We start from the raw sequence: 13,788 nt of genomic DNA on the forward strand, positions 1-13,788 counted from the left end.
CCATACAACTGACATTGCTCATCCTAATATTTATACATTAATTCCATTCTTTTACTTTTAGATGTGAGTATTGTTGTGAATTATTAGATACTGTCGCTACACCCGCAATAACATCTGCTAAATATGTATATGTGACCAATCAAATTTGACTTGAACAGCTAACTGATGGCCTCAAATGGTGTGACCTGGAAAGACTTGCCCTGGTGAGTGAGATGGAGGACATTTGTCAATAACTTATGCCCCTAATAGGAGCCAAGGGTTTTAAGTCAAGTAGGTAATTCACTTTAGCTATTCATATGCTCTGAACTACATGTAACTGCTGCACTACCAGTATATAAGGAACGTCTGCATCATTCCTCATTGACAGATCAGACACAGGTTTAAATACTGAAATGTATTGAAAAACATTTATCACACTGACATATACTGTACCGTCTGGCTCAGTCCCATGCCCCTTATTGCGCAAATACCCTTCATACACACTAATGTCACTGGGGATGCTTGGTTACATTTCGCACCTATCTTGGCTCTGACTGGTAAACCCACGACACTGGCACCAGAAATCAGCCACATCTGGAATTCCCTTGATTGACTTCTCCCATTTCAAGTCTGTACTGTAGCCTTTTCTAGGATTGTGTCCTCCGACTTTGGGTGAGCTCAGCTTGTTCTTCAGTGGCTGCCCCCGAACCCCTGTGTGTCGGCCAGGGTGTCTGACTCCACCTCGATGGAGACCACGTGGTGGCCGGGAATCATGGCTAACCCCAGCACTCTGGGCTCACCCTGGGAGAAGGAGTCTGATGCAAAAACAAACAAGACAAGCACACAAAATACATTTTAAATATGGATCTGTACACAGTGTAATGACGGTCAGGTTACAAAATAGAAACAACATATCATGTGGGGTCCCAGAGAGCTGCAGCGCCTTCAGTATTCATACCTTTTGACTTATCCCACAGTTTGTTGTGTTACCGCCTGAATTCAAAATGGATTCAATGTTTTTTTCTCACCCATCTACACACACACACACACACACACACACACACAACACTCCATAATGACAAAGGGAAAAAATGACATTTTAGCAAATTTATTGAAAATGAAATATCTTATTTATATAAGTATTCACACCCCTTAGTCAATACTTTGAATAAGGAAATTGGGCAGCGATTACAGCTGTGAGTCTCTTAAGAACTTTAAACACCTGGATTGTGCAACATTTGCCCACTATTATTTTCAAAGTTCTTCAAGCTCAGTGAAATTGGTTGTTGTTCATTGCTAGACAAATATTTTCAGGTATTGCCATAGATATTCAAGTAGATTTACGTCAAAACTGTAACTCGGCCACTCAGGAACATTCAGTCTTCTTCTCCCAGTGTCTTGTGGAAAGCAAACTGAACCAGGTTTTCCTCTATAATTTTGTCTGTGCTTAGCTCCAATCAGTTTCTTTATCCTGAAAAACTCCCAGTGTTTAACGATAACAAGCATACCCATAACATGACTCAGTAATGGATTTGCCCACAACAGATCACTTTTTATTCATGCTTTGTTAGACTAAGGTAATATTGTACAGGCTTCCTTTTGTTCAGTCTGTCAAATAGGTTAATATTGGGGAGCAACTACAATGTTGTTGATCCATCCTTAGTTTTCTCCTATTACAGCCATTAAACTCCGTATCTGGTTTTAAAGTCAACCTTTGGCCTCATGGTGAAATCCATGAGAAATTAAATTTCGCTCCTCTCCGGCAACTGAGTTAGGAAGGACGCCTGCATGTTTGTAGTGACTGGGTGTACTGATACAGCATCTAAAGTGTAATAAATAACTTCACCATGCTCAAGGGGATATTCAATGTCTGCTTTTCTTTTTTTGCCATCTACCAATAGGTTCCCTTCTTTGCGAGGCATTGGAAAAATTGGTTGAATATCTGCGTTTGAAATTCACTGCTCAACTGAGGGGCCTTACAGATAATTGTATGTGTGGGGTACAGAGATGAGATAGTCATTAAAAAAAAATCATGTTCAACACTGTTATTGCACACAGAGTTCATGAAACTCATTATGTGACTTGTTAAACACATTTTTACTCCTGAACTTATTTAAGCTTGTCAAAACAAAGGGGTTGAATACTTATTTACTCAAGACATTTCAGCTTTCCATTTTGAATTGATTTGAAAAAAATCTAAAAACATAATTACATTTTTACATTATGTGGTATTGGGTGTAGGCTAGTGACAGATACATTTCATTCATTTTTAATTCAGACCGTAACACAACAAAATGTGGGAATATGGTTTGCATTTCTGATTGCAGGTTTTTACAGCAAATCAACTAATGATTGACTGATCAGCTGAATCAGGTGTGTTTAGTGCTGGGTTGGGACAAAACCCTGCACCGACTGCTATGCAGGAACAGGTTTGAAAGCAGTGAACTTGCTAGAGTATGTAGGCCTAATATGTACTTTAGTTACCTGAGGATTTGAGGAACTCCTGAGCGGACCCCAGGATGACGTTGCAGTCTCTATCTGTGCACAAGAACAGTCCCACCAGCGTCCGTCCGTCTGTCATTCTGATTCTCATGTTCTTGTTCAGCAGGCTCTCCAGCTTCTGACGCACTCTGGAAGAAGAGGATGACAGTTCACTCTGCCCCTAGAAATAGGGATTGGGGAGAAATTAGACGATAGGCGTATAATCATTCAAGGGTAAATCCCTTTGAATACAATCACTTTTTGCCAGCATCCCTTCCGGACAGAAATGAACCTTTTGAACGTGAATGCCAAAACATTCAGAAGATAAAAGGTGCTCAAAGTTGACACATTTCACACACCATACCATGACATCCATGTCTTCCATCACTGAAAAATATAAACACTTGAGTTTGATATCATTTAAAAGCTTACGTTGTCAAACTATTTTATTTATTGAAAAAAAACAACGTTTTAAAACACAAATTGTCATTTTTAAACCTTAACGTAAATTATAAAAAAATACAGATAAAACCCCCCAAAAAAAAAAAAAAAAAAAAATCAGTCGCATAGGTTGTAGCTTAAACCTTATTTCACATTATCTGAGGTTTTTGGGTTGCGAACGCCATCAGTTGAGACAACATGCTCTTAAAATACAGGATTGGTGTCATTTCAATCATAGAAATATATTTAAAAGAATGGACCTATCCCAGTTCAGTCCACTGCAATTTAGCTGGTACATCATAGACATTTAAATTGTAACTTCTAATTACTATCACAAAGATGACTGCTTGTCCACCCACGGTCGAATGTCAACGTAAAACGTCATGCCTATTCTATTATCTATATTTCAATGATTTCAACACGTTTCCTATTGAGGAAAGAGTCTAATTTCAAATGACATTCTCATTCAAGTCAACATTCTCTGAGGTGTGGAGATCCAACCATCTCTGTGGTACCATTTGAAAGTAGAAAAGTCTATTTTTTATTCCCATTTTAGTACATTTATCACCCAAAACATAAAACTCACCCTGTATTCAAGAGCATGTTGTATCTCAACCGTTAGTGGACAAAACACAAAAACCTTAGATGATGTAAAATAGGATCTAGGCTACAACATATGCAAATATGAAAAGTGTGTGTGTGTGTGGGGGTTATATAATAGTTTGACAACCCTGTTTGTAAGCTTTTAAATGTGAGCAAATCTCAACTGTTTATATTTTCCAGTGATGAAGATATGGATGTCTCATGGTATGGTAGGGTATGCAAAATGGGTCAACTTTGAGCACCTTTATCTCTTGAATGTTTTGGCATTCAGATCCAAAAAGGCACTTTCTACAGTGCCTCTTAGGGGCCATGGTGGTGAAAAAAAAAAGTCCAGGCTAATCTGCTCCCTCAGTTTTTTTTAATCCGTGCCCTACAAAAAAAATATCCGTTCCCTACAACGTTTCTTATTCGTTGACCTACGATTTTTTTTACAAGCTACTCCTGAAGTCCTTCTGGATTTAAGTAGCCTGACTCAAGGCCTAAAAACGTCATTCTCCTTATGTAGGCTACCATGACTGTCCAGGACTATAAGACAAACTACTTTTGAGCATTTTGTTTACCATCAAACTAACTCTGGTCCATGCACATGCGTACGTATCCGGCGCATGTGAACGGATCAGAGCTAGGTAAATTAAGTGTTCAAAAGTCGTGTCACCTTGTCAACATTGCCAAGGGGAAGCTTGACAAGCATACAAAGAGAAGAAGCCAGACGGTTGAGATGCACCCAATATCACCATTATGCTTATTTTACTTGTGGGTAAATACATTTGAATTCAATCACTTTTTGACTGCACCCCTTTTGATTTGAACGAAACCTTCCATACATATATGCCCATTGTAGAAGTGCTCAGAAAGTCATGGAGCCCCTTAGGGGTCATGGTGTGTTAAAAAAAAAACAGGCTAATCCATTCCATAAGGTTTTTTCTCTCCATTCCATCTGATTATTTATACTTTCCCTCTGATTTATTTGTTTATTCGTTCCCGCTTCTCCTTATGTAGGATACCATGACGGTCCCACTTGGCCGATAACATATTGCAGCCTACTTCTATTTAGTTATTAAATGCTTCAAATGGTGTGTTCATATGCCTGAAAAGCCAGGAGCATCACTCGCAGTCATAAATTAACGATGCATGTTTAGGATGCAAACCAGATAGGCTACACTCAGATTCATGCCACTTGGATCCATTTTGAGCACCTCTCCTCCCCAAAACCCAGTGTTGTTACCCCTTGTGCATAAAGTCAGGGACATATGTTCAGTAAAACATGGTCCAGACATACGCACATTTTGCATGTGACTCACCGGTGGCAGAAAGAAACGGCATGCGAATTTACTGTGCATAATTCTGGTGCAATGATGGGTTCTCATCCCTGCACTAGGCAGGTGAACATCTGCCATAGCCAACCAGGCACACAGAAAGATGGTTTAAAGCAGCTCTGGCTCTATGTGGTATGTTTATAACTAAAACTGATAGCTATTTGCTTGGTTGCGATGACAATACGTTCACCTGGAAATCAGCTGATGTAGCTAAAGAAATCCTTCGGAAAATAGACAGAACAGCTAAGGTCATGAAGCAGAGCCAGATGGATTTATTGCCTAGGGATGAGAGCACCGTATTTGCACCTTGAGTGGTTTTGCACACACGTTACCTATTATTTGCCCCTACGATTCGAAGACATATGAAAACACTGAAACTGGAAAATAGAAAATGAATGGTCAGTGATCATCACCATTTGAAGCATGTAATTAACTAAATAGAATAACAATTAGGCTGCAATATGTTATTGGCCAAGTGGGACCCTCGTGGAGAAGAGGGAACAAATGAAAAAGATCAGAAGGAATGGATAACAAAACAAGGTAACAAATAAAACATCTGTGGAAATTGATTTTTTTTAAATGTAGGGAACGAATACAAAATCTGAGGGAACTAAAAAAACAAACAGAGGGACATAAATAATCAGAGGGAATGGATAATAAAACTGAGGGAATGGATAATAAAACTGAGGGAATGGATAATAAAACTGAGGGAATGGATAATAAAACTGAGGGAATGGATAATAAAACTGAGGGAATGGATAATAAAACTGAGGGAATGGATAATAAAACTGAGGGAATGGATTAGCCTGGTGGCCATGACCCCTAAGGGGCTCAGTAACTTTCTGAGCACTTCTACAATGGGCATGTATGAATGAAAGGTTTCATTCAAATCAAAAGGGGTGCTGTCAAAAAGTGATCGAATTCAAATGTATTTAACCACAAGTAAAAGAAGCATAATGGTGATACTGGGTGCATCTCAACCATCTGGCTTCTTCTCCTTGTATGCTTGTCAAACGTCCCCTTTGCAAGGTTGAATGGCCTACCCCGGCCAAACCCGGACGACGCTAGGCCAGTTGTGTGCCGCCCTATGGGATTCCCAATCATGGCCGGTTGTAATACAGCCTTGATTCGAACCAGGGTGTCTGCAGTGACGCCTTTAGCACTGAGATGCAGTGCCTTAGACCGCTGTGCCACCCGGCAGCCCAATTTACCTAGCCTGGTCCATGCACATGTGTTGGTTGCGCATACATGCACATTGGAACAGAGCTAGTTTGACAAAATGCTCAAAAGTAATTTGTCTTATAGTATCGGATATTGCGTACTGTGTTCAGCCAATCAGACCATGGGTGAAAAAAACATACTGTATGCAATACATAACATCAGGGAATAGCGTTAGCCACTCTAGCATGTTTGTGAAAACTGTGCTTCATAAAGAAAGTACGCATATCTTCCCCGTTTTTTCCAGCCTTGTAGCCATTAAATCGATATAAAGGGGAATTTGACGCCTTTGGTGCCAGAATGTAGAATGTTTAACGTACGAACTGATCCACGGGGAGACGAGTTTATAGACGGTTGCATACGTTCCCTTTGTATAGTAAAGCTAATTTATGGTCATTCTGGCGTCTGCATTGGCCGTACAACAGGGTTCCCAATTGGCGGCACCCCCTTGGGTTGTGCCGTGGCGGAGATCTTTGTGGGCTATACTCAGCCTTGTCTCAGGATGGTAAGTTGGTGGTTGAAGATATCCCTCTAGTGGTGCGGGGGCTGTGCTTTGGCAAAGTAGGTGGGGTTATATGTAAATGTTATATCCTTCCTGTTTGGCCCTGTCCGGGGGTGTCCTCGGATGGGGCCACAGTGTCTCCTGACCCCTCCTGTCTCAGCCTCCAGTATTTATGCTGCAGTAGTTTATGTGTCGGGGGGCTAGGGTCAGTTTGTTATATCTGGAGTACTTCTCCTGTCCTATTCGGTGTCCTGTGTGAATTTAAGTGTGCTCTCTCTAATTCTCTCTTTCTTTCTCTCTCTTGGAGGACCTGAGCCCTAGGATCATGCCTCAGGACTACCTGACATGATGACTCCTTGCTGTCCCCAGTCCACCTGGCCGTGCTGCTGCTCCAGTTTCAACTGTTCTGCCTTATTATTATTGGACCATGCTGGTCATTTATGAACATTTGAACATCTTGGCCATGTTCTGTTATAATCTCTACCAGGCACAGCCAGAAGAGGACTGGCCACCCCACATAGCCTGGTTCCTCTCTAGGTTTCTTCCTAGGTTTTGGCCTTTCTAGGGAGTTTTTCCTAGCCACCGTGCTACTACACCTGCATTGCTTGCTGTTTGGGGTTTTAGGCTGGGTTTCTGTACAGCACTTTGAGATATCAGCTGATGTACGAAGGGCTATATAAATATATTTGATTTGATTTTGATTTGATATTTTGGACATAAAAGACTGTCAAAACACCGGAAATCAGCTGAAAGTGATTTGAATTTTGGAAAGTATTCACACACATAAGAGAGACACGTGATTGTACACAAACGTAGGCAAGGTTTGAAATTATGTTTAAGTTAAATATTATCCGTTGGGGCTTCTTACGGTGTATTTGCAGTCTAAAAGTTATCTGTAATTATGTTCTCGGCCCCTGACCTTCCGCTCAAGAAAAAAATTGTCCCGTGTCTAAATCCAGTTGATGATCCCTGCCATACAGCATTTACTGAGATGTGGCCTCTGCAGAAGTCAGGGCATTCATACTTCTTGTGCATCGCAGAGCTGTTGTGAAGGAAGTTGTCAGGGAAGTGAGTGTGTTTATACAGGACATGCCGCCCCCAACTACCGTCAACCAATCATTTCAAAGCGGAACTATACCGAGCCCTCCGCATTGTTACATTTGGGAGGTGCACCGCGATGCAGTACTGCGCTTGATTTGGCTGCAATTGCGTCACGCGCTCTGTACGGAGCCTCTGATCCACATTTCCAGATCAAGCTTAAATGAGCTTTTAAGACGAAACGACTCAATATTGCCATCTGCCAGCCTTTGGGTTAGATTAGAGCGAAGGAGAAGAAGCTACTTTAGACTATTGAAATGCACCCTGCTTGTGTAGATTAAGACACTGCACAGCCGGCACAAGATATGGCTCGGAGAAAACATACCTCAATCCAGGGATGAGAAATGTGTTGTACTTCAAATTGTCCCACTATCCCAACTGTTACACCGAGAAGATTGAACGATTTGCTGATTTTCGTCCACATGCTAGATAGCGGTAGCCACAGCACTGGCAGCCATTATGGAATGGAACGTGCTGTTGAACAAAGGAGCTGATTGGCTGACATTGCCATTCCAAATTGCTGCTGTGGCTTCTAGCATGAGTGCGAAATTGACAGATTTTCGGCAAAACTAGCAGATCTTGTTCAATCTTCTCGCTGTAATAGTTTGGATAATGGAACAATTCAGAGAACACATAAACCCTGTAATCTACACAGGGAGTATGTCCGACCCTAGTGCAACTGTAAGAAATCAGTTCGGATCTGCTGGCTAATGGTACTGTAGGTTGTGGACAAAAAATAACGTTAGCTAGCTACTACTGTAGCTACGTTAGCATTGCTAGCTAGTGGATCCAACAAATGTATGGATCAGTTACGCACGCTCTCCTTTCAGTTTGGCAAAGTGAATATTATGCGTTAAAAGTGTGTAAAGTGCGATAAAATGAAACATATATCACCCCTACATGAGTTGATGGACCATTTTCTTCAATCATTGTTGCCATCCCACCCTTTCTTGATTCTATTTTTCAAGCGGAATTATTTCTCTGACGTACAACCGGAAATGCATCAGGGAATACATTGCATTATGGGTATTGTAGTACGCAAGGTAGGTATGACAAATTAGAGTTAAAACTTTGCTGACACTTTTCGCCTATTTACTTTTCAAATTGGGCATTACATTTGTCAAATGTCTTACCTTGTGATTTATGGACTGTCCAGCCGCTCACGAGATGCAGGAAAGCTGATTTGAGTCTGGTGCTGTCTCTATATCAGGTGCTTCCGTGGTTACCATAGTAACGGAGCTTGTTTGTTAATGCAATGTAGCGACTGAGCTTGCAAATTAACAACATTTTATATCTATGACATATTTCACGTGACCATTTATAGGTACATTGGGTAAACTTTCATAAGTAATATAAATGCCGCGACCAAAGTATTTCACTCCGAACAAGGTGTCCTTTCATAACACCATGCCTTGGCGACCGGTGGGCGTCATACCTGTGCAAGGTGTACGACCTGACACTATTGGTGAATTACTTTAAAGGTGAGTTGTCAGATGCATGCATTTATAATAGGCTATTATTAGGCTACAAACGTTTATTAAATTACACAATTATTTTTCAGTCGATGTACTTCTGAGACCTATTATTGGCTGTGCAGGAAATGACATCAGTCACTGGTTTGAATTAAAGACAGCATTTGTGAGTGAGAAAATAATCTGAAGATAATATTTATCAAGAATTCGGCATGTTTGTCTTCTTAAAGTTTACTTTTCATCATGAGTAATTCCCAATTTGTATTCTTACATTCGGACTCACCTGAACCCACTATCTGACTATGTGATGTACTACACCCCTAGGGGGTGCTCTGTGCACGTGTCGTCTCCCTGCCTTAGTACTAACTGGACCAATGACTTTGGGCAACCCTGGTGGAGGGATACCCAATATGAGGTGGGGCTATTTTGCCAAGACCAGGTGAATCCGCATCATCAACACCCTCACATCCCAGGAGCATAGGCTGGAAGTAAAATATCCTTATTCAGATGAGGGAGAATGTCATGCATAGATCACAAGAAGCTACATGTGTACATGCCACATGCCATGCACTCAGTGAATGCTAAGCTTGCTTAAACCTGTCCATTCCCTTGTAGATTAACTAGATGGAAATGAATTGAAGGATCCACACTACATGTGTTATTATACTAATCTCACTTAGCCTGACACCATCCCCTGGCAAGCGAGGCCTAGGGTCTAACATAGATATCATCAGTATTAAACATGTATCATATATGTTCATTAGATATGCAGACAACATCCAGACATCATTCTGCACACATACATATCACCTACATGTATACGTGCGTCATTTATACATAACCATCATGCATTCTATTGTAGTTGTTCAAGCTTTATCCTCCTACCCCCTCTTTCACCTCTACCCCTCAGCAATATCACGGTAGCAGTATTTTGGGAGTGTGTCCATTCATCTGGCACGGTTTCACCCACACAGCATAATATCACTGAGTGGAGCACAGGTGCTGTTTCTCCCTTCCTCTGTGTGCCACTGGCTGCATAATATATGGGTTACCACACTGCCCTTTAGGTAGCCCTGGCCTGTACATGACTCGCTTGCAAACAGACACGATGAGGTGGAGTTAGTAGTGCACTGTGTCACCGTCAAACCCTGGGGGCATATGAGTGAGTCCTGGCTGGGTTCACTCATTCCCCCTGCAGCACACACACACACAGCACACACAGCACACTCACACTCCGAGCACACCTCTCCTCTCCGGCATGGTGGGAGAGCAGGCTTTCCCGCCAACCTGCCCCAGCTGGCACTACTAGTCTTCTACTGAGCCAGAGGCTTAGTGTGGGTGCTCCACTCTCCACTCACACAGTCAGACACATGCTCTCTCTCTTTCTCTCTCTCTCTTTCTCTCTCTCTCTCTCTCTCTCTCTCTCTCTCTCTCTCTCTCTCTCTCTCTCTCTCTCTCTCTCTCTTCTCTCTCTCTCTCTCTCTCTCTCTCTCTCTCTCTCTCTCTCTCTCTCTCTCTCACACACACACACAAAACACAGAAATTATCTCTTTCTCTCCCACACTCTGTCCCTGCACACACATTCTCACACTCTCTTTCTCTTCCTAAAACAGTCTATCCTCCTTCTTTCTCTCTTGCCCTGCCTCCTCCCTCCCCCCTCATTCCTCCCTCACTTTCTCTCTAGTGGTTCTTGGCAAATGTGCCCATTGGACCCTGCATAAACAAATTCCTTTCTTCTTTTTTTTTTAAATCCTGGAAGCCAAGCTAGAGTGGTTTAACTGCCTGTTGCAAAATTTGCCCATAGTCCACAGAATGATTTTCATAGATAAACCACTGGAAAATACAATTTTTTGAATGAAAAATCCCCAAATCCTCTTATCATTAGAGGACAATTGCTGGTAGCCGGGGCGGCAGGTAGCCTAGTGGTTAGAGCGTTGGGCCAGTTGGGGAAAGGTTGCTAGATCGAATCCCCGAACGAACATGGTAAAAATATGTAGTTCTGCCCCTGAACAGGCAGTTAACCCACTGTTCCTTGGCCGTCATTGTAAATAAGAATTTTTCTTAACTGACTTGCCTAGTTAAATTAAGGTAAAATAAAAAATTACTATGACTATTTATATACTGTATAATAAATATAAGCTATACACTGAGTATACAAAACATTAAAACAGAACACCTGCTCTTTCCATTAAATAGACTGACCAGGTAAATCCAGCTGAATGCTGGATCCTTTATTGATGTCACTTGTTAAATCCACTTCAATCTGTGTAGATGAAGGGGAGGAGATAGACTAAAGAAGGATTTTTATGCCTTGAGACAATTGAGACATGGATTGTGTATGTATTCCATTCAGAGGGTGAATGGGCAAGACAACATATTTAAGTGCCTTTGAACGGGGTATGGTAGTAGGTGCCAGGCGCACCGGTTTGTGTCAAGAACTACACCACTGCTGGGTTTTTCATGCTCTACAGTTTCCCGTGTGTATCAAGAAAGTTCCACCGTCCAAAGGACATCCAGCCAACTTGACACAAATGTGGGTAGCATTAGAGTCACCTTGTGGAACTCTTTCAACACCTTGTAGAGTCCAAGCCCCAACGAATTTAGTCTCTTCTGAGGGAAAAGGGGGGTGCAACTCAATTTTCAGAGGTGTTCCTAATGTTTGGTATACTGACTGTAGTTTCTTAATCTAAAACTGCTGCAACTTATTTCAGCTACAGTCAATAACCACTGTACATGGGTTGGAAAAGTAAAATAAGGTCTAAAACAGCAAATCCCTCCTCTCTCTCTCTCTAACTCTCTCTCTCTCCTCTCTCTCTCTCCTCTCTTTTCCCAAGACCTTGAATGAGATTCCCCAGCGGTAACTTCGCAACAGTTCCCACACCGCCAGCTCCACCTGGAAGCTGCGTCAACCCGGGACATTAGTCGGACACTGGAGGAGAACGGTATCCTCGACAAGGATGAGGACTTCTACAGTGGACGCATGGACCGCGACCTCGTTCTCCCAGTCCATCGGTCTCTACTCAACATCAATCCCACTGAACTTTGACCTCATATGTAAGGATGTCAGAAAATGGTGATGAGCAATATGAGCAATCTATTAAAAGGTTGACTTACAAAGTACAGGTCCTTTATTTTTTTTATATTGTGATATTGTTATGAACATTTTATTAGAGGGAATTTGAGCCTGTAAAGGACTAGAACTCATAACCTCAAAATCATCATCCTTTCCTTGCCATTCTATCCGTGTCTTCCTTTTGTCATTCCTTCAAACCTTCTTGCATCTACAATAGGCCAACATATGTTAATAAATTAACAATAGTCTGCAAAACTGTACATAAAACTTCATGGTAACCATGGTAATCGTTTATGTGATATTTAATAGTAGGCTACTTCCTCTCAACAGCTCCTTTGTGGCTCTGCTAAGTTTTAATTTCCTGTACTACAGAATGTGCAGGAAACCAACTCTACTGTAACAGTAGCAGTTTTAGTCAGTTGTGAAAAGTCATGTTACAAATATTTCTTTAAATCAGTGACGTGTCATTGTTATCAATGTCTAGTTTACTCATCACAATTCACAATTATACACACACACACATTTTTTACTGTAAAATGTGCATACAGTGCCTTCAGAAAGTATTCATTCTGTACCCCTTGACTTATTCCACATTGTGTTGTGTTACAGCCTGAATTACATTTGTATTAAATTGATGTGTTTTTCACCAATCTACACACAATAGACCATAATGAGGAAGTAAAAATATATTTTTTAGAAATGTGTAAAAATGTATTGAAAATAAAATAGAAAAATATCTCATTTGCATATGTATTCACACCCCTGAGTCAATACATGTTAGAATCACCTTTTGGCAGCGATGACAGCTGCGAGTCTGTTTGTCTAAGAAGAGCTTTGCACACCTGGATTGTATAATATTTGCACATTATTCTTTAAACCTTTCTTCAAGCTCTGTCAAGTTGTTTGTTGATCATTGCTAGACAGGCATTTTCAAGTCTTGCATTGATTTTCAAGAAGATCTAATTCAAAACTGTAACTAGGCCACTCAGGAACATTCAATTTCGTTTTGCCACATATTTTGCAGTATTACTCTTGTGCCTCGTTGCAAACAGGATGCATGTTATGTCATATTTTTAATTCGGTACAGGCTTCCTTCTTTTCACTGTGTCAATTAGATTAGTATTGTGGAGTAACTACAATGTTGTTGATGATCCTCAGTTTTCTCCTATCACAGCCATTAAACTCTGTAACTGTTTTAAAGTCACCATTGGCCTCATGGTGAAATTTCTGAGCGGTTTCCTTCCTCTCGGGCAACTGAGTTAGGAAGGACGCCTGTATCTCAAAACATTTGACATTATGAGGTATTGTGTAGGCTAGTAAAACTACATCTAAATGTTATCCATTTTAAATTCAGACTGCAACAACAAAGTGTGGAAAAGGTCATGGGGTGTGAATACTTCCTGAAGGGATTGTATGTACAGTATGTTTCATGGTAGACCCCTTAATCAAAACTGAACTGCCTAAAGGGGAGACAAGGAGTTCACATTGCCTTACTGCCACCCAGATCAGAGGGACTGTAGTGAAACAGTACAAGATGCGTTAAAAATGTGTCCTCTTTCATTTCTCTGTGTTCACCATCTTGAAAATAATTTATTTGATTTATAT

General features: G+C 41.1%; 1 protein-coding gene and 1 long non-coding RNA gene across 5 annotated transcripts; one reads left to right on the top strand and one right to left on the bottom strand.

Moving 5' to 3' along the window:
• Nucleotides 1-379: 379 nt before the first annotated feature.
• On the bottom strand, nucleotides 380-8,681 carry LOC118392008 (N-alpha-acetyltransferase 38, NatC auxiliary subunit-like). 3 transcript variants are annotated; one of them, XM_035783598.2, is made up of 3 exons: nucleotides 8,539-8,681; nucleotides 2,464-2,609; nucleotides 380-794 (listed from the first exon to the last, which is right to left on the bottom strand). In XM_035783598.2, the coding sequence occupies exons 1-3, from the start codon at nucleotides 8,553-8,555 to the stop codon at nucleotides 670-672; spliced, it is 288 nt and encodes a 95-aa protein (XP_035639491.1). In that variant the 5' UTR covers nucleotides 8,556-8,681; the 3' UTR covers nucleotides 380-669. The 3 variants fall into 3 exon arrangements, with proteins under 3 accessions (XP_035639491.1, XP_035639490.1, XP_035639489.1); XM_035783597.2 differs by having other exon boundaries at nucleotides 2,464-2,641; XM_035783596.2 differs by lacking the exon at nucleotides 8,539-8,681 and adding an exon at nucleotides 7,964-8,438 and having other exon boundaries at nucleotides 2,464-2,641.
• A 95-nt stretch (nucleotides 8,682-8,776) lies between these two features.
• LOC118392009 (uncharacterized) lies at nucleotides 8,777-13,387 on the top strand. 2 transcript variants are annotated; one of them, XR_004827281.2, is made up of 4 exons: nucleotides 8,777-9,119; nucleotides 9,200-9,276; nucleotides 9,435-9,549; nucleotides 11,945-13,387. It is a non-coding gene; the product is annotated as an uncharacterized LOC118392009 (long non-coding RNA). The 2 variants fall into 2 exon arrangements; XR_004827280.2 differs by lacking the exon at nucleotides 9,200-9,276 and having other exon boundaries at nucleotides 11,945-12,465.
• The last annotated feature ends 401 nt before the right edge of the window (nucleotides 13,388-13,788 follow it).

The sequence above is a fragment of the Oncorhynchus keta genome, chromosome 13, assembly GCF_023373465.1.
Source record: "Oncorhynchus keta strain PuntledgeMale-10-30-2019 chromosome 13, Oket_V2, whole genome shotgun sequence".
Classification (NCBI taxonomy): Eukaryota; Metazoa; Chordata; class Actinopteri; order Salmoniformes; family Salmonidae; genus Oncorhynchus; species Oncorhynchus keta.

Coding starts and splice junctions, on each gene's coding strand:
- LOC118392008 (XM_035783596.2), bottom strand. CDS start 8,062: ATGTGGACGAAAATCAGCAAATCGTTCAATCTTCTCGGTGTAACAGTT. Junction 2,642..7,963: donor TTTCTCATCCCTGGATTGAG/GTATGTTTTCTC, acceptor CCCTATTTCTAG/GGGCAGAGTGAACTGTCATC. Junction 795..2,463: donor GGAGTTCCTCAAATCCTCAG/GTAACTAAAGTA, acceptor TTTTTGCATCAG/ACTCCTTCTCCCAGGGTGAG.